Raw genomic sequence first — 24716 nt, forward strand, 5'->3', positions numbered from 1 at the left:
TTCCACAGCATCTCTATTGGGTTCAGGTCTGGGCTCTGACTGGGACACTCCAAAAGATGGATTTTCTTTTTTTGAAGCCATTCTGTAGTGGATTTACTTTGATGTTTAGGTTCATTGTCTTGCTGCATCACTCAACCTCTACTGAGTATAGCAATCGCACAGACACCCTGACATTATACTTTAGGATATCTTGATAAACAATAGCTGTGGCGTCCTGCATGGTGTCCTGCCATGGCTGCCTTGCCATGCCTGTTTAATGTATTCTATATAGTAGACTCATGAACAGAGATGTTAACCAGTTACAATGATTCAAGTCTTTATCTGTCTTTATCTATCTTGGGTTCTTGTTTTCCTCATTGAGCATTCTGCGGTGTTCCCTTTGAGTCAACTTGGATGGACGACCACCTCTGTCTATCTGTCTGTCTGTCTGTCTGTCAGTCAGTCGGTCGGTCGGTCGGTTGGTCTGCTGCTCGGTCTGTCTGATGGTCAGTCTGTCTGCTTGTTGGTCATTTTGTCTGTCTGTCTGTCTGTCGGTCTGTCGGTCGGTCTGTTGGTCGGTCTGTTGGTCTGTCTGTTGGCCGTTCATTCGGTTGGTCGTTCGGTAGGTCTGTCTGTCTGTCGGTCATTCTGTCTGTCTGCCGGTCATTCTGTCGGTCTGTCTGATGGTCAGTCGATCTGCCAGTCTGTCTGCCAGTCGGTCTGTCTGTCGGTCGGTAGGTCTGTCTGTCTGCCGGTCGGTCTGTCTGACGGTCAGTCGATCTGTCGGTAGGTCGTCTGTCTGACGGTCTGTCTGTCTGTCTACCGGTTGGTTGGTCTGTCTGTCTGTTTGTCTGTATGTCTGCCAGTCGGTCGGTCTGTCTGATGGTCAGTCGATCTGTCGGTCTATCTGCCAGTCTGTGTGTCTGTCTGTTGGTCGGTCGGTCGGTCGTTCGATAGGTCTGTCTGTCTGTCTGTCGGTCGTTCAGTCTGTCTGACGGACTGTCTGTCTGTCTGTCTGTCTGTCGGTCATTCTGTCTGTCTGCCGGTCGGTCTGTCTGATGGTCAGTCAATCTGTCGGTCTGTCTGCCGGTCTACAGAAACTCAATACACTATGTGGTCATGCAGATTTCAGTCTCATATTTACAGATCATGTGCTCGTCAAACATTTTTCTTTAGAATTAATGAATGTGTGTGTGTGTGTCTTTAACAGTGGAAACCTGTTTTGTTTGTGTAGGGGAAATTAAATTAAAGGAAATTATTTTGGTGTATTCAGGGAGCCATTAATGTGCGTTGTGAGATGTGTGTGATAAATGACATTATCTCGCGCTGGTGTAATGAGTCAGAGAGAAGAGTCGAGGATACATTAGTGACACCGGAACCCCAGTGGACTCGCTCAGAAGCCAAAGAGACACAGTGACTCAGAGCTCAATAGATGAACACCATACGAGGCTGTCTGACATCAGTCTAATAAGAGCCGAGTGCTGAGAGCGTTCACAAGAGAATAACAGAGAAGAGGAAGCTGAAATCAAGTCTTTTCAATGTTCAAATGTTCTTGCTGACGTACTAAAAACAGAATTCCCAGTCCACTGAGTGAGCTTGAATGAAGTCTTTCCCAATAAACTGTAATGTTTCCTGCAGAAAAGACCAGCAGATGTTTTAGCTTGGGTGCCTGTACATTTGTGGTCAAGAAAGAAAGTCACAAGAGTCATTTTTCTCTGTTTTTTGCAGTGCTGGTGACGGAGTGTGTACATTTTCTCTTGAATTAACTATAATAAGATTAATCTAATGCTTGAGCTGACTTAAACTCTCAGTTTTTCAAGTGGCTTTATTGATCGCAATTCCAGTCAACAAATGTGACTAAAACAATAATTACTCTATTATTTAAATGTCAAGTAAACACTCTTGTCTAGTTCGTAGCAGTCTGATGTGTACTGTGCACATGTGCTGCTGTTGGTAGATTTGAACTTTGCAAGAAGGAATCGCACAAACTCTAAATTGGAAATGCCTGTTTTAAATTTGCAAAGTGCAATCTCTGTGACAGATATGGGGCCAAATTTGATAACGATGATCTTGTACGGGACCCTGTCTCCAGTGAAATTTTTTTAATTTATTTTATCCCCAATTTGGACGCCCAATTCCCAATGCGCTTTTAAGTTCTCGTGGTGGGGTAGTGACTCGCCTCAATCCGGGTGGCGGAGGATGAATCTAAGTTGCCTCCACGTCTGAGACGTCAATCCATGCATTTTATCACGTGACTTGTTGAGCGCATTACCACCGAGACATGGCACATGTGGAGGCTACACGCTATTCTCCGCGTCATCCACGCACAACTCACCACACGCCCCACCGAGAGCAAGAACCACATTATAGCAACCACAAGGAGGTTACCCCATGCGACTCTACCCTCCGGGCCAATTTGGTTGCTTAGGAGACCCGGCTGGAGTCACTCAGCACGCCCTGGATTCAAACTCACGACTCCAGGGGTGATAGTCAGCGTCAATACTCGCTGAGATACCCAAGCCCTGAGGAGGCGTATTTTTTACCTGTTACATGTTACCGGTTAACCTGTCACAGGCCTATTAAATCAACGTGTTTATAGTTTTGTTGACATTAACAAACACTATTACTGTACGTCATTACCTAAAGATTTTTAAAACTGGAGCGCTGCTAATATCACCACATGAAGAACCCGGAAACACAGTTGTCTGCAGCGTGACGTTCCGGTAATTTAATCTAAAGGATTTGTAATAAAAATTTCTGTCCGTCCACAAGTAATAAATAGGGATGCACTGATATGAAATATTTTCGCAGATACCAATTTGAACAAAAACTATAAGCCGATAACGATACCGATATTTTGCCACCTACCTTATTTTGTCATCAGATCACTGTTAAGGAAAGTTAAATAAAATGTACAAAGATAATTTCCATTTATTGGAGTTTCATGTGAGTGGTGGTGGCGTAGTGGCTAAAGCACAGGGCTGGTTCGAACCCCACGGCCACCACCATTGTGTCCTTGAGCAAGGCACTTAACTCCAGGTTGCTCCGGGGGGATTGTCCCTGTAATAAGTGACTCTGTAAGTCGCTTTGGATAAAAGCATCTGCCAAATGCATAAATGTAAATGTTTATGGGATTTGTTGAACACCTGACAGGCCAACATTTTAAAGAGAGCCACAATGAACGATTAAAAAGACTTAATATGACAACATGATGATTGATATGAAAAAAAGGTTATTTTTTTAACTAAAAAAAGTTTGCACTTCTGTTTTTGCAGTTTAAAACCTTTTAAGGTTTATTAATCGCACAAAGAGAAATTGCGATTTCAATCTTATTTCAATTAATCATGCATCATTAATAGATATCATACCGATATCTCAGACGTCTGCTGATTTCTAAGCATTTTGAGTCATTCCCTCATCATGTAGCCAATAGCTAAGTGCTGCTTTCACAACTGTCATGAAATGTTTTCCATATTAACGTGAGAATGAGACAGAATAAAAGTTAAATATGACATGTTCTTAGGAGTGCCAACCCTTCTACATATTGTGGCTATTATTATTTCTGGATTGTACATTTTTACAAAGTGTGTAACTATTAATTATAAATAAACCATCGGTTTTTCATATCCGTCATTTCATGCTTATTACGAATATGACGATCGTTTTAATTTGGTCAATAATTAGCCGATAAATATTGGCAGGTGATACATCGGTGCATCCCTAGTAATACTTACTGTTCATTTCACAGACACAACTCTAGAACAAAACTAGTATCTCAAAGAAACCTTGCAAAATGCTCTTTGTGTCAAACTGGTACCTGGGGTACCGGTAGGCTGTATAGAATGAGACAGTCACTGATGTAATTATGAATGGGTAAATTGTAACATTGTATATGGCAGCTTTAGGAATGGAAAGTCATCCAGCCAATCACCTTTTTGGTACCTTATGAGACATCACCTGTCAGTTTTAATCAAGAATGCACATTGCAAAATTGCAGGGGTTTTTTGTGTGAAAAAAAGCACAATATCATAGCATTTATGATATTATTGTTGTCAGATTTTATTGCTGAGTTGAAATATGTTATGTACTCATACATGTTTCAGAGATTCAGTCATTCCCCATTCAAGCAGATAGGTAAATGGTCTGCACTTATATAGCACCTGTTTATCCTTTAAAGCGCTTTACACTGTTGACTCGTTCACCCATTCACACACACATTCATACACCAATGGCGGCAGAGCTGCCATGCAAGGCGCTAGCCTGCCTTGGGAGCAACTTGGGGTTCAGTGTCTTACCCAAGGACACTTTGGCATGTGGAGTCATGTGGGCCGGGAATCGAACTGCCAACGCTGCGATTAGTGGCCAACCTGCTCTACCAACTGAGCCACAGCCACCCCATAAGATAGGAGCTGTACAAAATGTATGAGATGGCCAGTAAATGTTCTGTGTATGTGCCGTCTGAGGCTGTAACCATTAAAAGTGTAGATGAAAACCACATCAGTCTTTTATTAAAGGATCAGCATATGTAAGTGTGTGCGTGTAGATTCCAGATGACTCGGGGCTTTCAAACGCACTCACTTCAGAATCAGAATAATAATGTTTTTAAGGTGAATGGCCTGAGGGAAGAAACTGTTCTTGTGCCTGATGGTTCTGGTGTTCAGTGCTCTGTAGTGCTGGCCAGAAGGCAACAGTTCAAAAAGGTAGTGTGGTGGATGAATGGGGTCCAAAGCGATTTTTACAGCCCTGTTCCTCACTCTGGAGGTGTGTAGTTCTTGGAGGGTGGGAATCCTGATTTACAATGACTATCCTTTGAAGTCTTCTGATGTCTGACTTGAGAGAGCACACATCCCTGGGGGGCACCAGTGATGATTGTACAGGTGCTGGAAGTGAATTCCCCCAGTCTCACTAACTGCTGCCTGTCTGTCAGAAAGCTGGTGATCCACTAACAGACAGAGGTGGTAACCAAGAGCTGGGTTAATGTATTCCATAAGAGAGCAGTGATGATGGTGTTGAAAGCCGAACTGAAGTCCACAAATAGGGTCCTTGCATTAGTCCCTGGTCTTTCTAGATGTTGCAGTATGTAATGGAGTCCCATATTGACTGCATCATCCACAGACCTGTTACCTCGATAAGCAAATTGAAGGGGATCCAGAAAGGGTCCAGTGATGTCCTTCAGGTGGGCCAACACCAGTCTCTCAAATGACTTCATGAGACATCAGGGCGACAGGTTTGTAATCATTAAGTCATGCAATCTTGGGACAAGGATGATAGTGGAGCGTTCAGGGAAATTCACACTGCTCCAGTGATGTGTTGAAGATCTGTGTGAAGATGGGGGCCAGCTGGTTAGCACAGGATTTTAGACATGTGGGTGAAACACAATCTGGGCCCTGTGATTTCCTTGTCTTTTGTTTCCGGTAGACCCGGCACACATCATCTTCACAGATCTTAAGTGCATGTTGAGTAACAGGAGGGGGGAGGAGGGGTGTTGCAGTTTGAGGTGTTGGTGTTTGTGTGAAGTGAGGGTCTGAGCGGGTGTGGGGTGTGGGACTGGGCTTTTCAAATCTACAATAAAACACATTCAGGTCTTCAGCCAGTTGTTGATTCCCTACAGTGTTGGGGGTGGTGTCTTGTAGTTGGTAATGTCTTTCAGGCCTCTCCACACTGATGCAGGGTCGTTCGCTGACTTTTCAGAGTAGCTTCTTCTAGCCACTCTAATCTCCTTGTCAGTCTGATTTTGGCCTGATTATACAAGATTTTATCCACATTTCTGTAAGCATACTCTTTGGCCTGACAAAGCTGCCTGCTTGTATGTTAAATAAGTCCTTGTAGGAATGCACATGTCCTCACAGAAACTGAAATATGATGTTACAGTATCTGTGAGCTCATCCAGGTCAGTGGATGCTGCTTCAAATACACTCTAATCAGTGCAGTCAAAGCAAGCTTGCAGTTCCAACTCTGCTTCATTGGTCCATCTAACTACAGGTTTAGCTGATTTTAGTTTATGCCTGTAGGTTGGAAGAAGATGAACCAGACAGTGATCAGAGAGTCCTAAAGCTGCTCTAGGGACAGATCGGTTGTAATGCATCCTTTAATGTTGTGTAGCAGTGATCCAGTATATTTCTATCTCTGGTTGGACATGCAATGTGCTGTTTGTATTTGGGCAGTTCACATGTAAGGTTTGCTTTGTTATAATCCCCAAGAATAATGTGACGAGGAGGAGGGCAGGGCCAGGCCTCAATCGGGCTAATCAGCTGAGGAGAGGGATAAGTGCAGCGGAACGTGGCAGTTTGGGAGAGAGAGAGCCACATGCAGCTGCCATGTTTTTGTGTCTTTTTGTTTAAGTTCCTATTCAAATATTCCTTTGATTATTAAAAAAAAGACACAAAACATAAACAAACACACATGGCAGCTGCATGTGGCTCTCTCTCTCCCAAACTGCCACGTTCCGCTGCACTTATCCGTCTCCTCGGCTGATTAGCTCGATTGGCCCTTATCCTCATCACAAATAATAATAACTGAGTCCGGGTATTGTTGCTCCGTGTCTGTGATCTGATCAGCCAGCTGTTGCAGTGCTGCGCTCACACACGCTTGTGGAGGAATATAAACACTCACCAGAATAAACTAGGAAAACTCCTGCGGCGAGTAGAAAGGCTTACAGTTGAGGAATAGTGATTCTAGATTAGGGCAGCACATCTTCTTCAGCCCTGTTACACCAACTTGCATTGATGTAAAAGCACGTTCCACCACCTCTAGTTTTCACCGATAACTCTGAACAGCTGAAAGCCCGGCAGATGTAACGCGCTGTCCGGAATGGTTTCACTCAGCCAGGTTTCCATGAAGCACAGAGTTAGCAGAGTTAGAAAAGTCCTTATTTGTATGGGTTAGGAGAAGAAGTTTGTCCATTTTGTAGGAAGAGAGCAAAAGTTTGCTAGATGTATGCTTGGCAGCGCGGTTCGGAACTGCAGTTGACGTAGTTTGACCAGCGCCCTGGCTCGCTTCCCTCATGCTGCGTCTTTTAGCGCGCTTGTACAGCACCGCAGCTCCTCCGATTAAAATGTCCAACAAAACGTCAGAATAATCAAATACTGGTCAAATCTGGTGTTTGCTGCCACATAACAGTTCGTCTCTGGTGAAACAGATCAAAACAACATTACTAAACACAGGACAAACTAACAAAATCAGCAAAACAACTGGAGAGCTCCACACTGAGGCTGCCATCCGCGGTGCCATGGAACTTCCTGTTGTAATGGCTGCTCCAGGGTGACAAGAGAGAAGAAGAGAAAAGATGAGATTGGGATGGGGATGGGGATGGATGGAGGGTACGGAGAGGGTTTGAATATTGATGCCATTCAGCATGCCTTGGGCTACTGTGGGCATCAATAACGCATGAGTATACACATCACGCATCTTACACTGCAGAGAGAGAGGGAACTCCTATAAGCTAATCTAAAATGCACAATTTCGGCTTTCTTTGAATGCAACATACAGTATATGTGTTTTCTCTCTCAGAACACCAAGTATAGCAGCTTATTTAAAGTCAAAATGCCAAACAGCCAAGCTTAAGATGGTTTGATGGTAGTGTTTGCTTAGTGAAGCATCACTTCTACTACTATTGCTTATAAGGTACTTAGTGTTAAAGAAATGTTCAAATCACTAACCATAGGTATTAAACCTCACCATTGAACTCGTCCTGCACCATTTTTACTACAAACACATTAACTTCTTTATTTTATTTCCTCGTTATTTGTCTGATACTAACAGCTGCTCCTCTGTTTTTGTTCTGCAGTGAAGAAGGCCAAGTATGATGGACCCCAAGGTGAGTAAAGAAGGTCACAACTTAAATTAACTATGTTCAAAACCACAATGTGTCATAATGCATCTTTATTGTGTCAATTGTGTCTTTACTGTCAATTGAATGTGTTAATTCAGTTCTATTAATTATATAAAAAAATAACAGCAATTCAAACTTGTAGTACCACCTGTTTTCTCCAGGGGGCAGTAAGTGAAACTCGCTGTATAGGCAATGAGCAGCTTAGTAGAGAACAAACCACATTTAACGACCAGTGTTGCCAACTTAGCAACTTTGTCACTAGATTTAGTGACTCTTCAGACTTCTTTAGCGACTTATATTCTAAAAATTGGACAAACTTAGCAACTTAAGTAGAAGAAAGTCGCCAATGCTGCCCCGTGAGTGCGTGGTCTTGCTTTCCTGCCCGGCAGCTGGCACACCTCATTCTGCGTCTACTCTGTTCAGTGAGACTGCCAGAGAGAGAGAGGTGAGCGGGCGAGAAGGCGGAGCAGCGCAATCAGTTGACCGCACGGCAGCTGACATAAACGTGAATGAGATGCGCATGTGCAAACGCGTTGTCATTGACCAATCATGAATCTGTATTGTTTGCTCCCCTTTAGTTTAACATTTAAAGAGTTTAATTCGAACGTTTATTTTTATTCTTTTCATGCACTTCACATCACAGGAGATTTTTCAGACTCTCTGAATTCAGACATTTACTTTGACAACTCTGTACATTGTACTTTAATCAAACACGTAACAAACCTTTGTAAATATGCACATGTAAAGGGCGGACCCTATGCAAAATGCAAATGAGATGCGGTGACATCACAAATATGTTAATTAGCGTATGACATCATCTGGCGACATTTAGCGACTTTTTGAGCAGGCTTTAGGTAGTTTCCATTGAAACTAGTTGGCAACACTGTTAGCGACAGCAGACAGCACAAGATGAGAACAAGTCTGTAGGCAAATAAAAGGCTTATGTCCAATAATATGAATGTTTATGTATGCGATTCATTAATCGGCATAGCATGTCATTAATTCGATAAAACATTTTCATTGATTGACAGCCCTATTTTAAACCTAACAAACACATTTTTGTGAAATGTTTAGCTTGAAAAGTGTGCTAGTGCTAACTATGTTTAAAATATCTGTGACCGGTTTGGTTATCTAATGCCATGATATTCAGACATGTTTAAGTATGACTTAAAGCTGAAGTGTGTCACTTTTTCAATATTAAAATACTTTTTCCTTAATATTCAGAGACTACTATAAGTAAGCCCTTCGTATGTTGCGTTCAGTTTAGATCTTTCTGTCTTTGTGGCGCTGTAAAAATATTGCTCTGGGCGCCATTTCTGAATATCGATTGTTCATGCCCTAAAGTGGTTGGGAAATGGGGGGGTTCGTTGTTCATGCCCAAAGATTTTTTTGGGGGGGTGGGTGGAGTTCGTTGTTAATGGCCAATAGTTGTTGGTGGTGGGGGGTTGTTGGGGTCATAGATGTTGTTGTTAATGGTCAAAAGTAATTTTTTTTGGGGTGGGGATGCGGGGGGTGTTGGGGTCATAGATCATGCCCAGAAGTTGTTGGGGGGGGGTGGGTCGTTGTTAATGGCCAAATGTTTTTTTTTGGGGGGTGGGTGGAGTTCGTTGTTCATGCCCAAAAGTTGTTGGGGTTGGTCGTTGTTAATGGCCAAAAGTTTTTTTTGGGGGTGGGGGGTCGTTGTTAATGGCCAAAAGTTGTTGGGGGGTCGTTGTTCATGCCCAAAAGTTGTTGGGGGGTCGTTGTTCATGCCCAAAAGTTGTTGGGGGTGGGGGTCAGCTGTTAATGGTCAAAAAACATTTTGTGGTGGTGGGTGGTTTGGGGTTGTTGATCATGCCCAAAAGTTGTTGGGGGGATTCGTTGTCATTGTTCATGCCCAAAAGTTGTTGGGGGGGGGGTCCTTGTTCATTCCCAAAAGTTGTTTGGTCCTTGTTATTGCCCAAAATAGTTTTTTTTGGGGTGGGGTGGGGTTCGTTGTTCATACCCAAAAGGGTTTTCAAGAGGGGGATCACCAAACTAGATCACACAGCCTTAAAGCACAGGGCACCCCCGAGTAGTCAAGGGCGTTGAGGCTGACAGCTAATTCCCGTTCAGTCAGTTAAGATCAGCCAACATGACCACACCGTGGTGCAGAGTTATTAGCGAGCTGGTGCAAACTTACCTATATCTCTATGGTCATTCCGACATGCACTTTTTTGTTAAATTAATCCACAAAATGAATCAAATCTACTCAAATACTCTCAAGTGCCCATTCACTCATGTGCCATCTGCAGCGAAACCCATTGACACATCTGCCCAATGTAAGATATCACCGTCCTTTTGTCTGTATTATGAACATTAACACTCTGTATGCACCCATCTTTGCAGTAGTATCAGTGTCATCATAAATGACAATAATGAGTGTATTCAGCACATATTGTAAACCGTGTTAGCACATTGGCGCCATTAAAGTAGTACGTAAACAAGACAAATTGCACATTATCCACTGCATATATATTACTTCAAATCATCATCGAGTGGTTAAAACTGCTTCTTTTACGTGTTGTAAAAAAGACACACTTCAGTTTTAAATACTTTTAAGGGCACTGTGTGGATGTTATGGATTGTAATCCCTAATTCATTTTGCTTTTGCAGAGAAATTCAACACGTATGTGACTCTAAAAGTGCAGAATGTTAAGAGTACGACCATCGCCGTTCGGGGCTGCCAGCCCAGCTGGGAGCAAGACTTTATGTTGTGAGTCCTTCACATTATTTCTGTCCATTTCTCTTCACTTCCCTCCCATTAAACTGCTTTCCTTAATCGGTGTAAGGTAGGCCCATTCAACGGGCGGCCCGCGGGCCAAATCTGGTCCATTAGGAATTTAAGTGACCTGCTAAGATTGTCAGTTTGGGGCCGTTCACACCAAGCACGTTTTTGCGTCCTTCCTGTGCTGTTTTACAATTGTTTCCCAATGGAAACCTGCGCTAGATGGAAATCTTTGGGTGATATGTCGCTTCGTGTAGGAGCGCCGCTGTTTTTAGACACTTTTAGAGTTTGTGCTTCTATTAGGCCTAATCATCATCCATCATTTTGAGGGAATGGGAGGATTAAAGAACTAAAATCATGGACGACTTACAAGTGTAAATATTGAAATTCTAGATAAAGAAGATATTGTATTCAATGACACCTGGGACGGAGAGGTTTGGCGACCTTGGTGTGTGCACATGTTAAGTTTGTACATTTGTACAGAGATGATTTCACCTCTAAAGAACTAAATTGTGCCAAAAAATGACCAAAGAAATGACTAAAACAGCAATTGCGAGTGGGGTGGCCAATGGGGTGGTCCATGGTGGCCACAGCACCCCATAGCACCGCCACTGCTTAAAGTCAGAATTACAACTTGTAGGCTCGTGCAGAAATTCTCATCTCTGATTTCACCGAGATGCAGATGCGTGATGTCACACAAACATGTCGACACTCAGGGAGATTTACAAAGTAAGTGATAAACATTCACTTTAGTAAGTAATATCGATAAATTAGTTTATTTCCACATTACATGATATTAAAGTTTCTTTAACAAATGCATAAAACTTTATAATCTCTTTTGATAATCGTACACCTGAAGCACAAATGCTAGCGCAAGCATTGTTTATCAGTTGGGTTGCTAGGAAACATAGCGGGGAGTCGAGTCCCCACTCGCCTCGCGGACGGCGGCCATTCCCTGCGTCTGGGCAGTCGGGCTAGTCCGTCCCCCTGCGGATGGCAGCAGCGCTCCCCTGGGTGGACGGCCGTGTCGAGGACGCCGCGACGGGCATCCATCCTCCTTCCCAGGTTTCGGCACCAATGTAAAGCGAGTTAAGGGAAAGGAGGAGGCGAGAACCGGCTTTTCAATATAAATAATAGTTTAATGATAAACTTAAAAGAAGACACAAACACACACATGACGGACATGTCCGTAAACGATACGGGACCGGGTGTGTAGGATCACGACCCGGCCCCGCCCTCCACCCTGCCACATTCCTCCCTCGTTCTCTCAGGCTGGGGAGCCCCCGGCCTGGCGTACACCCCCTCTTTCCCTGGGGAGGGCGTGCTTTAAGTCTAGTCTGCCAGCAGGTCATCCCCATCTACCTGGACGAGGGAGGGGACAAGGTGAGGGAAACAGAAATAATTAAAATGGGGGGGGGTACTTCCTGTAACAGTGTAGTACCCCCCCAAAAAACACTGTAAAATTTAAAAGAGGGAAAAGGCCAACGCAGAGTGACAGTGAGAGAGAGAGAGAGAGAGAGATAAAAAAAAAACTCGCCAGTTCTCCGATATGCCACAGCTTGTTCCTCGGCCACTCCTCCACCCTCTATCAGACGACAGCTGCGCCTCTCCAGGCAGATCAGAGGCAGTCCTCCAGCCCCTGGCGGACGGAACGCCCCGCCGCATTCTCGGGGAACAGAAGGGGTCTCCTGCTCCAGGCGGTCGCCAGTGAGCCCCTCTCCGCTCGCGGTCGGCGGTCTTAAACCCTGCCGCGTTTCAGCGGTCGGTAGGTGACTCCTGTGCCCCTGGCAGCGGCCCTGACCGCTCCAGGCGGTCGTTAGGAGCCCCTTCTCCCCTCGCGGTCGGCGGCCATCGTCCTCTTTCAGGCGGCTGGGCTCCTCGTCCCCCGACAGATGGCCGCGGCTGCTCCGTTGGAGTGGACGGTAGTGGCGAGAACTCTACTACGGCGTATCCCTCCTCCTTCCCAGGTTTCGGAACCAGTGTAAAGGGATAAAATGCAAAGGATGAGCCGAGAACTGGCTTTTCAATATAAATATTAGTTTAATGATAAATTTAAAAGACAACATAAACACACACACATGACGGACATGTCCGTTAACGATCTCTCTCTCCCGCATGATCCTCTGCAGTCGACCTTTATACCTCAGAGGCTTGATTAGTCTAATACGGGACCAGGTGTGTAGGATCACGACCCGGCCCCGCCCTCTGCCCTGCCACAAGAGCTTTTTGTTGACAAAATATTCTTGCTCGGCCCACATGCCTCCGAAGAATTGTTCCATCTGGCGCACTGGTGATTTTTGACCATTATGCCGATTTTGCGTTGCATGTCAACACCTTTACTGCCGTTCTCACCGGCTTATCCAACGTGCACACGTGCCGTGCGCATACCTCTTCATGGTGTGACGTCAAAAGCAGAGAATAACGACATTATTTCAAATATAATCTATGTAAAAGCAGATTCCTTGCTTTGATTCTTTAAATAAGCTGATTTTTGGCAGTGATCCGCATGTGTGCATGTAAACAAGCGTATTGCTGACATCACTTCTGAAACTCTAGAGGAGACGCATGTGAGGTTACTAGGAGAAACATCTGAGAAGAAACAATTGAGATATTAAAGAGATTTTATTTGTCTTATGGGTAAAGAATCACGCTTCTGTGCAGTCAGTCCTTTCATGTTGTGATTACTCACTGGTTTCGCTCTCTCATCTCTCTTCTTCTGTTTGAGAACTTTGTTTATGCCACTCATCTTCACTTTAGCGTCCTCCATCTCGCCTCTTAAATCGCTAACACACTCACAGGGGCGTGCGTTCCCCTGTATTCCTCCTCTGCGCCCACAGACAGCATACAGATCTCTTATCTCTTTAGTCAGAACTGCTGCAGCATGACTGTTCTTACGTAACACGCTCTGCAGAGAGTCTCTTCTCTGTTCTTTACCACGTGACGTGAATTAAATATTCACACCAGCAAGCTGGTATAGAGAGATGTGTTCTGAAATTACCCGCCTGCTTTCTCCTGGACATGAGCAGTCTCTACTCGTGACCTTACAGTGCTCAATCTGTAGCTTAAATGGTGGAGAATGGTGCTTGTGTAACTGGTCCAGCTCAACCCACTCTGGCATCTCCGGCATGGGAGGCGGGCACGCTAACGAGGAGGCTAAAGGGGAGTGAGGTTCACACACTACACAGCTACTTACCATCTGGCTACCGCTACACTGACAATGCCAAAAGCGTCAGCCAAATGCATAAATACAAGTGTCAGTGTTGGCTGAGAAATTATTTAAAGGGATAGTACACCCAAAATCAAAAACTCTCTCATTTACTCACATATTTTGGAGGAATGCAGTAGTTGTTTTTGTCCATACAAGTCAATAAGGGTCCAAAACCTTAGCAGATACTGTAACGGCATCATAAAAGTAACCCATGCAACTCGAGTGGTTTAATCCATGTCTTCAGAAGTCAATATTCACTTTAGATCTGTCATTTATCATTTATGCCTTACATAAATGATATCCCTTCAAAAAGAAACCACAAACTCAAGAAGCCCAATGCACTTTTGCATTCGTAATAGTCAATTTTGACTACTTTAATGTTAGATTGAAAGCATGAGTGTTTCAAATGAACGTAATTAGAAACTCTTTGGTAAAAACGCATGTTGCAAACAAACATCTCAGAAGTGTCGGTCACATGCAACTTTGCTCTTTTGCACCATGCAAATGCATTTCGGCCCATGTCTTAGAGTGCCAGAATAAGCGCCATATATCAAATATATAGGCCACACCCCCTCATGAATAATTATGAGGAGGTACCAATACTTCATCGCTACAACATATCTAGAGATATTTACCATTATTTATTAATAGAGGTCGACCGATAATGTATTTTGATGATACCGATAACTAAGTGTGGGAAATGCTGATAACCGATTAATCGGCCGATAGTTTTTAAAATCGATTCATATAATGATACAACATTTTCGTAGACGGTACATACAATTAATAAAATCTCAGATGTAGTTTATTTTTCAACCAAAATCCCAATAATAGTCAGATTTGGTGCATAACATTGGACTTTAACACTAATCAAGCCTAAAAACACACCGGGGACTCTTATTTTGAAATGACGGAGGCTTGGCTTCGTTACAATGCTCTATATTTAATATTTACCAAATTAAGCTTCTTATAGCCTATATATTATTATTATTCACAAATCGCATTTTGCGGCCGACCCACCAGCCCTCTCGGTTCTCCCGATGGCCAGTCCACCCCTGATCGGCCCCAAACTGCGTCGGCCCACCGGGAAAATGCCCGGTATGCCAGATTACCAGTCCAGCCCTGTTCAGGCATGATTTGGAAAGTGGCACAGAGAAAAATTATTCTATTGATAATATTTACAAATTATTTGGAATTCATTTTTACATTTTCTTATTTAGACTTTCACAGCATAAATCATCATATGTAACAATTTCAAACATTAACCCTTTAAACACTGACTTTTTTTTTCAAGATTTCCTGTTACAGTGGCATACCCAAAATTAAAGGCTTAAAACTAAAATAAAACAAAGAGGGTCGAGTGTTTGGTATCACTATAAAGACAAAAAAAAAAAATCAGATTTTTTAATGATATGGATTATGACACATTCTAATAATTTCAGCCTAAGATATTTTTCTGATTTGACATTATATTTCTCTGGGTGTAAATAAGGTGGCTCGGAAAAATTTTATGTTGATACAACAAAGCAATCAAAAGTTACAACATTACAAAATAATTTATCATAGTGTCCAAAAACATCTCCAAACAAATAAAAGATAATAATTGTACATAAGAACTAATTACACATGCAAACACAACAATGACTAAAGGTTTGCATAGCATGCAGACATGATTTTAGTCATGAGATTTCACACAGTGAGTTTCATTCTGTGCCATTTGAGTCATCATTGAGTCTGTGTCATGTATTTGGCGCCATCTCCTGGTGGTCATATGTAACATTGTGCTTCATGTGGATTATCTAATGATCTATACATCTGATTATCTTGTGTGTGGACTCCATTGAAAGATAATCACAGACTCTAAATAATGATATGTGATATTTTACATTCAGTTTATTTATGTTTTATGTTATAAGCAAAAAAGCGGCATATAAGCAACATAAACATAATTATCAAAGGCATATATTTAGCTGTTACTTGCTATATTTTTGTCTGGTTGTATTTTGCTCTTTTAGATCTTTCCAACAACATATGACACATGAATATTTGATCAGTTTGATATTTTTACTTATTGCAATAATATATACAGTGCAAAATGTAACACTTCATTTCAAAGCACTTGTTCAGTTTTGGTCATAATATCTACATGCACTGGAAAGTAGATCTTCTAAGATTTCAAACACTATCCATTTATTCATATTTTGAAAAGATTTAGCTGAAATTTCAGTCACTTTATTCACCATTGCTTTTTGGACCGGTTGTCATGAAATGCGCTCCGCAACACATCTCAATGTATGAAGTACAACGACAGTATAATAACTCTGACTTTAGCCACACCCTAACAACCGCTGCCATCTTTAAATCTCTCTCTGTTTCCCCTCACACGACGTGTCCTGCTGTTTTATAGATATGTGTTGTATTGCTCTTGGGCATATTTAGTTTTCTGTTTATTTACATTTTAAAGTGATGTAATTGTGCTCTCCAAACATCCTCTTGTGTGGTGCCAACCATCAAACCACATGAAGTACAACTGCAAATCTCTCTCAGTAAACATCAGAGCTTGACTTTAAATAAACTCTTTGCCCACGCAGCTCTCGGTTATTGTTAATCTTCCTGCCAGGATTTGTAAGCCGTCTATGTTTATTGCAATAAAAGCCTTTTTCTTCCCATCTTCATCCAGCTGTTTACTCTGATGTAGTGCATAGCACCTGTATTTCTCGTCTAATGTTTGCTCTGTCTTGTTACTCGCAGCGAGATAAATCGGTTGGATCTGGGTCTTACCGTGGAGGTGTGGAATAAAGGACTGATCTGGGACACAATGGTCGGCACCGTTTGGATTCCACTGCAGAACATCCGCCAATCAAACGTGGTCAGTAAATATAAATACAGTTCAGCGTGTTGCCAATATTCAATATGTTCATTTATTTACAAGTAGATTGAAAATGTTTCATTTAAAAAGTTAAATACCTGGAGTTAAGTGCCTTGCTCAAGGACACAATGGTGGTGGCTGTTGGGATCGAACCAGCGACCTTCTGATTACCAGTTATGTGCACTTATTACAGGGACAATCCCCCCGGCAATATTTACCCAACTTTACCTACTAAAACATTGGACAAAAGTCAAATGGGAGTGGTGGTGGTGTAGTGGGCTAAAGCACATAACTGGTAATCAGAAGGTTGCTGGTTCGATCCCCACAGCCACCACCATTGTGTCCTTGAGCAAGACACTTAACTCCAGGTTGCTCCGGGGGGGATTGTCCCTGTAATAAGTGCACTGTAAGTCACTTTGGATCATAGACTGTAAAAAAGATGGCCGACGCCCCTTCGCTCTTTTCCATTGGTGAGAACTGAAGCTGCCAGTGTCCCGATATGGCGCTGACATCTTGGGACTTGAGTCTGCGCAGTTGCGATTTCGGGACCAGACCTGCGCAGTAGTGAACAGGAAGTAAAGCCGCGAAATCAAGGCCCCGCCCTCACTCTCGCTGAATCAATCGCAAGCACACGCCCCTGCACTTTTGACTTTTGAATTTTGACGGTGTGAAATAATGAATTATAGAAATTTAGATATTCAATTTAAAGCTCCAATCTCCTCAGTCCTCTGAAGATCCCGAAAAAAGTCAGTTGGTGCTTCAGTGACTACTTCAGTCAGAGAACCTGTCAATCACAGCTGTCAATCATGATGTCACAGCAGCGTTTTTATAGCATCAAATAACTAAAAACAAACTTATTTTGAAAACAAACACTTGAAATGTCATCAACGTGATAGAAACGACAGTAAATGACAGAAACTATCTTTGGAAATAAGATATGTGAAGTGTAATTTAATTGTTTAGTTGGTCTCACGTCCCGTTGAATAACATGGGGAGGCGGGGCTTATGACCTATACTAGGACCAGCCACCGGGGTCGATCGAGACATTTTGGCTTCACTTTTGAGGGCTTGTGCGGCACACTTGCTTTGGATAAAAGCATCTGCCAAATGCATAAATGTAAATGTAGATAGAGACATCTGTGAATAGGCGCAACAGTGCATGTCCACTTATTCAGCCGTCTTTGTTCCAGAAGTATTTTTCCCATAATTTGTTCCTTTGGGATTTCATACAATCACTTAAATATGAGTTGTGAGCCATGAACCCAAATCAACCAGCTCTGAGGTGAACCACAACATTACAAACTTTGATTTGAAGCAAAGCATATATTTTACAATCAGACAAAAAGATACAAGACGGTGTACTTCACGTCTTTAATGAGGGAATGAACTATAATCCCATGTTGCATTGCGATGGACGTAATCAGATTAAAAACAATGGAAAAATATACAGTAAAACTGTTGATTTAAAGTTGGTGATTAGAAGGAAAATGTAATATATATATATATATATATTTTTTCTCCCCAATTTGGAACGCCGTGGTGGTGGTGTAGTGACTCGCCTCAATCCGGGAGGCGGAGGACGAATCTCAGTTGCCTCTGCGTCTGAGACCGTCAATCCGCGCATCTCATCATGTGGCTTGTTGAGTGCCTTACCGTGGAGACCTAGTGCGTGTGGAGGCTTCACGCTATTCTCCGCGGCATCCATGCACAACTCACCACACGCCCCACCGAGAGCGAGAACCACATTATAGTGACCACGAGGAGGTTACCTCATGTGACTCAAGCCTCCCTAGCAACCGGGCCAGTTTGGTTGCTTAGGAGACCCGGCTGGAGTCACTCAGCACACCCTGGGATTCGAACTCGCTCTTTGGGAGCGGCTGTGGCTCAGGTGGTAGAGCGGGTTGGCCACCAATCGCAGGGTTGGTGGTTCGATTCCCGTGCCGGTGTGACTCCACATGCCGAAATGTCCTTGGGCAAGACACTGAACCCCGAGTTGCTCCCAATGGCAGACTAGCAACTTACATAGCAGCTCTGCCATTGTGTGTGTGTGTGTGTGTGTGTGTGTGTGTGCGTGCGTGCGTGCGTGCGTGCGTGCGTGCGCGTGCGTGCGTGCGTGCGTGCGTGCGTGCGTGCGTGCGTGCGTGCGTGCGTGCGTGCGTGCGTGCGATCATTGGGGCGCAGGCACAGTGGTCTTGATGTTGATCGTTGATGAGATCTGGTGAAGACACGTGCTGTTGAATTTTTGGGCTCAGTGATGGTTATGTACATCAGACCTCATCACATGCTGCTGTGCCCGCCCGTCCTGTCCAGTCATATAATGCAGTGTTGGGTTTATTTAAAGACGGTGCTTTTAAGTACCCTTCCGTTTGCGGCCTTTCTGTCCCGTTTTATAAACGACTGAATTTTTCCCATGCTTTCATAACATAACATAAATAATATATCATGTGTTCTGAATAATTCATGAGCATTTCTTCTCTTGGCCTCTAACATTCACATGTGTGATTTATGTGAAGTCTAAACTTAGTAACACAGTTGAAACATTCATGATGTTTTTTAAGCGTTGACTGCTCGCTGTTTTTACATTGGAGAGATTCTGGAACTATTTGTGTTATTTGTGCACAGTTCGCTTCTTCTAATGGATGCGTGCTTTTGATTTCAGACCATATTTTTTGGCTTTGAAGTGCATTATGTGTGTATAAGCCCTTACATTGATATATGTACATGTCAGAAGCAGCGTAGTGCTTGTAAGGCCAGAAACGGATTTTACACAAACACACGAGTGCTCTGCTAATGCATTGATATTCGACTTTTTTTAACATTTTTAATATTCTGCAATTAATTGAGCTTAACCTTTTAAAAATTACCCAAAATTACCCAAAATTAAAGGCTTAAAAAAACAAGGAGGGTCGAGTGTTTGGTATCACTGTAAAGAGGACTTTTCAAAAATGTTTATGATTTATTATAATACATTCTGAGACTTCTAGGGAAGGATGTATTGCCCCAAGTGAAGGAGTTCAAGTGCCTCGGGGTCTTGTTCACGAGTGAGGGGACAATGGAGCGGGAGGTTGGCCGGAGAATTGGGGCAGCGGGGGCGGTATTGCGCTCGCTCTATCGCACTGTTGTCACGAAAAGAGAGCTGAGCCGGAAGGCAAAGCTCTCGATCTACCGGTCAGTTTTTGTTTCTACCCTCACCTATGGTCATGAAGGCTGGGTCATGACCGAAAGAACTAGGTCACGAATACAAGCGGCCGAAATGGGCTTCCTCAGAAGGGTGGCGGGGTTCTCCCTTAGAGATAGGGTGAGGAGCTCAGTCATCCGTGAGGAGCTCGGAGTAGAGCCGCTGCTCCTTTGCGTCGAAAGGAGTCAATTGAGGTGGTTTGGGCATCTGGTAAGGATGCCCCCTGGCCGCCTCCCTAGGGAGGTGTTTCAGGCACGTCCAGCTGGGAGGAGGCCTCGGGGAAGACCCAGAACTAGGTGGAGAGATTACATCTCCACTCTGGCCTGGGAACGCCTCGGGGTCCCCCAGTCAGAGCTGGTTAATGTGGCTCGGGATCGGGAAGTTTGGGGCCCCCTGCTGGAGCTGCTGCCCCCGCGACCCGACTTCGGATAAGCAGTTGAAGATGGATGGATGGACATTCTGAGACTCTCAGACTAAGAAACTGCTGAAAAATTACAAAAAAATTAAGCCAAAAATGTACTTTTGTCATATTTTTCATATTTGACATTATATATCTCTGGGTGTAAATAAAGTGGCTCCGAAAAACGTTTGTTTTGTTTCCAATCATGTCGACTGTATCTGAGATTTTTTTTACATTGATACGTCAAAACAATCAAAACTTATAGCATTACGAATATAATTGATCATAGTGTCCAAAAACATCTCCAAACAAATAAAAGATAATAATTGTTCATAAGAACTAATTACACATGCAAACACAACAATGACTAAAGGTTTGCATAGCATGCAGACATGATTTTAGTCATGAGATTTCACAGAATGAGTTTCATTCTGTGTCATTTGAGTCATCATTGAGTCTGTGTCGTGTATTTGGCACCATCTCCTGGTGGTCATATGTAACATTGTGCTTCATGTGGATTATCTAATGATCTATACATTCATTAAATTTGACTATATTAACTGAAAACTGGAAATGATTAATTACATTATTTTTTCCTGATAAATAACTGTACAGATTAACAATAAATGACTATAAATAATAATAAATAACTTTATACAAAATGTTAAAAAAAAAAGCATACCTTTGCTCTGTGGGGCCCCCTGGTGGCTCAGGGGCCCTAAACGGCCACTTATCCGTTTTTAGCTAGAAATGGCTTTTAAAGAAATATTATGGATTTCCGGCATAATATTGATTTTAAGAAGAGGTGTAATCAACATTATGCCACGAATGCTGTTGATTGAGCCGAACTTGTATGGAACCCAGAATTCCTTTAAAGAAATTCCCTAATGCTCGTTCCCACTCTTATTGTGAATGATTTATCCTCAAAGCGGCTCTAATGTGGCATTTCATTTACACCTAAAAACATAAAACATAAACTTGCCTGAAACTTTAACACTATTCTTTTATTGCCTTCAAGCGCTGTTATTTCCTTCAGGGAATGCAAATCTGGTCATGAGTATTTGACTCTTTTTACTAGAAGATGTTTGTGCTGTAACAGGAGAGCTTTTAGTGGATTCGCTTTATGAGTAAACGTTTCACTGGGAAATAAAAGAGAACGACATCCGTTTATTACTTTAGACACCAAGAGAGATTTATGTGCAATAACAATTGACCTCAGACCACAGCCAATCATTAGAGACGTCTAGATGATGTCACCACAGACAGTGAGAAATCAGAGTCATCAGGTATTATGAAGCAGTAATCACAAATGGCATTATGGGAAATAAAGTCAAGGTCAACAGAACCCAATCTCTGTCACCCCATCTGAAAAAACGAATTCCCAGAATTCATGCAGAATTTATGGAGGTTAATGGTGGTTTATGGTGGTTAATTGTGGTTAATTGTGGTTCATGGTGGTTTATGGTAGTTAATGGTGGTAATGGTGCTTTATGGCAGTTAATGGTGGTTAATGGTGGTTTATGGTGGTTAATGGTGGTAATGGTGCTTTATGGCAGTTAATGGTGGTTAATGGTGGTTTATGATGGTTAATGGTGGTAAATGGTGGTTTATGGTGGTTAATGGTGGTTTATGGTGGTTAATGGTGGTAATGGTGCTTTATGGCAGTTAATGGTGGTTAATGGTGGTAAATGGTGGTTTATGGTGGTAAATGGTGGTTTATGGTGGTTAATGGTGGTTTATGGTGGTTTATGGTGGTTAATGGTGGTTTATGGTGGTAAATGGTGGTTTATGGTGGTTAATGGTGGTTTATGGTGGTTAATGGTGGTTAATGGTGGTTAATGGTGGTAATGGTGGTTTATGGCGGTTAATGGTGGTTTATGGTGGTTAATGGTGGTAATGGTGGTTTATGGCGGTTAATGGCGGTTTATGGTGGTTTATGGTGGTTAATGGTGGTAAATGGTGGTTAATGGTGGTAAATGGTGGTAAATGGTGGTTAATGGTGGTAAATGGTGGTTAATGGTGGTTAATGGTGGTAAATGGTGGTTTATAGTGGTTAATGGTGGTTAATGGTGGTTTATGGTGGTAAATGGTGGTTTATGGTGGTTAATGGTGGTAATGGTAGTTTATGGAGGTTAATGGTGGTTAATGGTGGTTAATGGTGGTAAATGGTGGTTTATAGTGGTTAATGGTGGTTAATGGTGGTTTATGGTGGTAAATGGTGGTTTATGGTGGTTAATGGTGGTAATGGTAGTTTATGGAGGTTAATGGTGGTTAATGGTGGTAAATGGTGGTTTATGGTAGTAAATGGTGGTTTATGGTGATTTATGGTGCTTAATGGTGGTTAATGGTGGTAAATGGTGGTTTATAGTGGTTAATGGTGGTAAATGGTGGTTAATGGTGGTTTATAGTGGTTAATGGTGGTAAATGGTGGTTAATGGTGGTAAATGGTGGTTTATAGTGGTTAATTGTGGTAAATGGTGGTTAATGGTGGTAAATGGTGGTTTATGGTGGTTTATGGTGCTTAATAGTGGTTTATGGTGCTTAATGGTGATTTATGGTGGTTAATGGTGGTGTATGGTGGTTAATTGTGGTTAATGGTGGTTTATGGTGGTAAATGGTGGTTAATGGTGGTAAATGGTGGTTTATAGTGGTTAATTGTGGTAAATGGTGGTTAATGGTGGTAAATGGTGGTTTATGGTGGTTTATGGTGCTTAATAGTGGTTTATGGTGCTTAATGGTGATTTATGGTGGTTAATGGTGGTGTATGGTGGTTAATTGTGGTTAATGGTGGTTTATGGTGGTAAATGGTGGTTTATGGTGGTTTATGGCGGTTAATGGCAGTTAATGGTTGTTAATGGTGGTTTATGGTGGTTAATGGTGGTTTATGGTGCTTAATGGTGGTGTATGGTGGTTAATGGTGGTGTATGGTGGTTAATGGTGCTTAATGGTGGTGTATGGTAGTTAATGGTGCTTAATGGTGATTTATGGTGGTTAATGGTGGTAAATGGTGGTGTATGGTGGTTAATGGTGGTGTATGGTGGTTAATTGTGGTTAATGGTGGTTTATGGTGGTAAATGGTGGTTTATGGTGGTTTATGGCGGTTAATGGCAGTTAATGGTTGTTAATGGTGGTTTATGGTGGTTAATGGTGGTTTATGGTGCTTAATGGTGGTGTATGGTGGTTAATGGTGGTGTATGGTGGTTAATGGTGCTTAATGGTGGTGTATGGTAGTTAATGGTGCTTAATGGTGATTTATGGTGGTTAATGGTGGTAAATGGTGGTGTATGGTGGTTAATGGTGCTTAATGGTGGTTTATGGTGGTTAATGGTGAAAGACAAACACACACACGGGTACTGGACAGTTGTCCGTAAATCTCTCTCTGTGTCGCACTGAAGCGTCCAGTCAGCCTTTATCCCTCTCTGAGGCTTGATTTGCCTGATTAGGGGCCGGGTGTTCGGAATCATGACCCGCCCCGCCCTCCGCCCTGCCACACTGTCCTAAAAACTACTCAAGTAAGAGTAAAAGAGTAGCTCATTTTAAAGTACTCATGAGTAGTGAGTATTGAGTACTGAGTTGCGAAATCTATTCCCCTTTATAATAAAAACTTGATGCTGCAATTTAAAAATGTAGCACACATACTGTAATTTACATTCCATTTTATGGCTGTTTGCCAGAAAAAATAAATAATATAGTTTCTGGTGATTCTCTTTGTACATGCATATCGCCATCGACTTAAATTCTTGTTTCCTTGTTATTGTTGTTTGATTAATAGCCTTTATATGACATAGCCTACTAGACAGTGCTCACTTCAGTTACATATACACTTCAATTCCAACATTTGATATGTCCAACAACATACGTTCACTTTCGACCAAACCAATTGCGTTTACATTAATGCCTCATCAAGACGGGCATTGGCAGAATTATACATGTATTTCCGCATCAGCCGCCTGTCAATCAAACAGCATGCAGCGACAGACGTCAGGAAATAAAAACTCAATCTTTTATATTTGATCTAGATCAACCAACCAGTTGTGCTCTTGCTATCGCGATTGATGTAATGAACACCCCCGTTCTAGATGTAGATCATAGGCTAAGTATAGAAAACTACTCAAAAGTTTATCATCGATATCGCGGACATCTCTCATTTGTGTGTGTGTGTGTGTTTCAGGAGGGACCCGGGGAATGGCTGACTCTTGATTCTCAGGTCATTATGGCGGATAATGAAATCTGTGGCACCAAAGATCCAACATTCCACCTTGTTCTTCTGGACACTCGCTTTGAACTTCCACTGGGTGAGCTCACACACATTCCCATAATCCTATGCAAAATATTCAGCTTTATAAATATGACATGCATATGATGTTTATAGACCCAATAAAATAGGTTTGACGAGTGCCGTTTTCTTTCCTGCGATGCATTTCCAAATAGGACGTTTGGGTGGAACTTATCAAAGGGCTTGTCCTGTTTTTTTTAAATAGCCAGTCACCCTATTTACGACACAC

At 42.5% G+C, this 24716-nt stretch overlaps 1 protein-coding gene across 1 annotated transcript in view; it reads left to right on the forward strand.

Moving 5' to 3' along the window:
• Positions 1–24716, forward strand: part of LOC127649750 (protein unc-13 homolog A-like) — a 69357-nt gene that overhangs the window by 118 nt on the left and 44523 nt on the right. Inside the window, exons 2-5 of the mRNA XM_052134975.1 lie at positions 7766–7795; positions 10445–10544; positions 16516–16633; positions 24383–24506. Of these exons, the coding sequence (XP_051990935.1) occupies positions 7766–7795; positions 10445–10544; positions 16516–16633; positions 24383–24506 (372 nt within the window). The remainder of the gene's footprint in view (positions 1–7765; positions 7796–10444; positions 10545–16515; positions 16634–24382; positions 24507–24716) is intronic.

This window comes from Xyrauchen texanus, chromosome 9 (genome assembly GCF_025860055.1).
Source record: "Xyrauchen texanus isolate HMW12.3.18 chromosome 9, RBS_HiC_50CHRs, whole genome shotgun sequence".
NCBI classification, from domain to species: Eukaryota; Metazoa; Chordata; class Actinopteri; order Cypriniformes; family Catostomidae; genus Xyrauchen; species Xyrauchen texanus.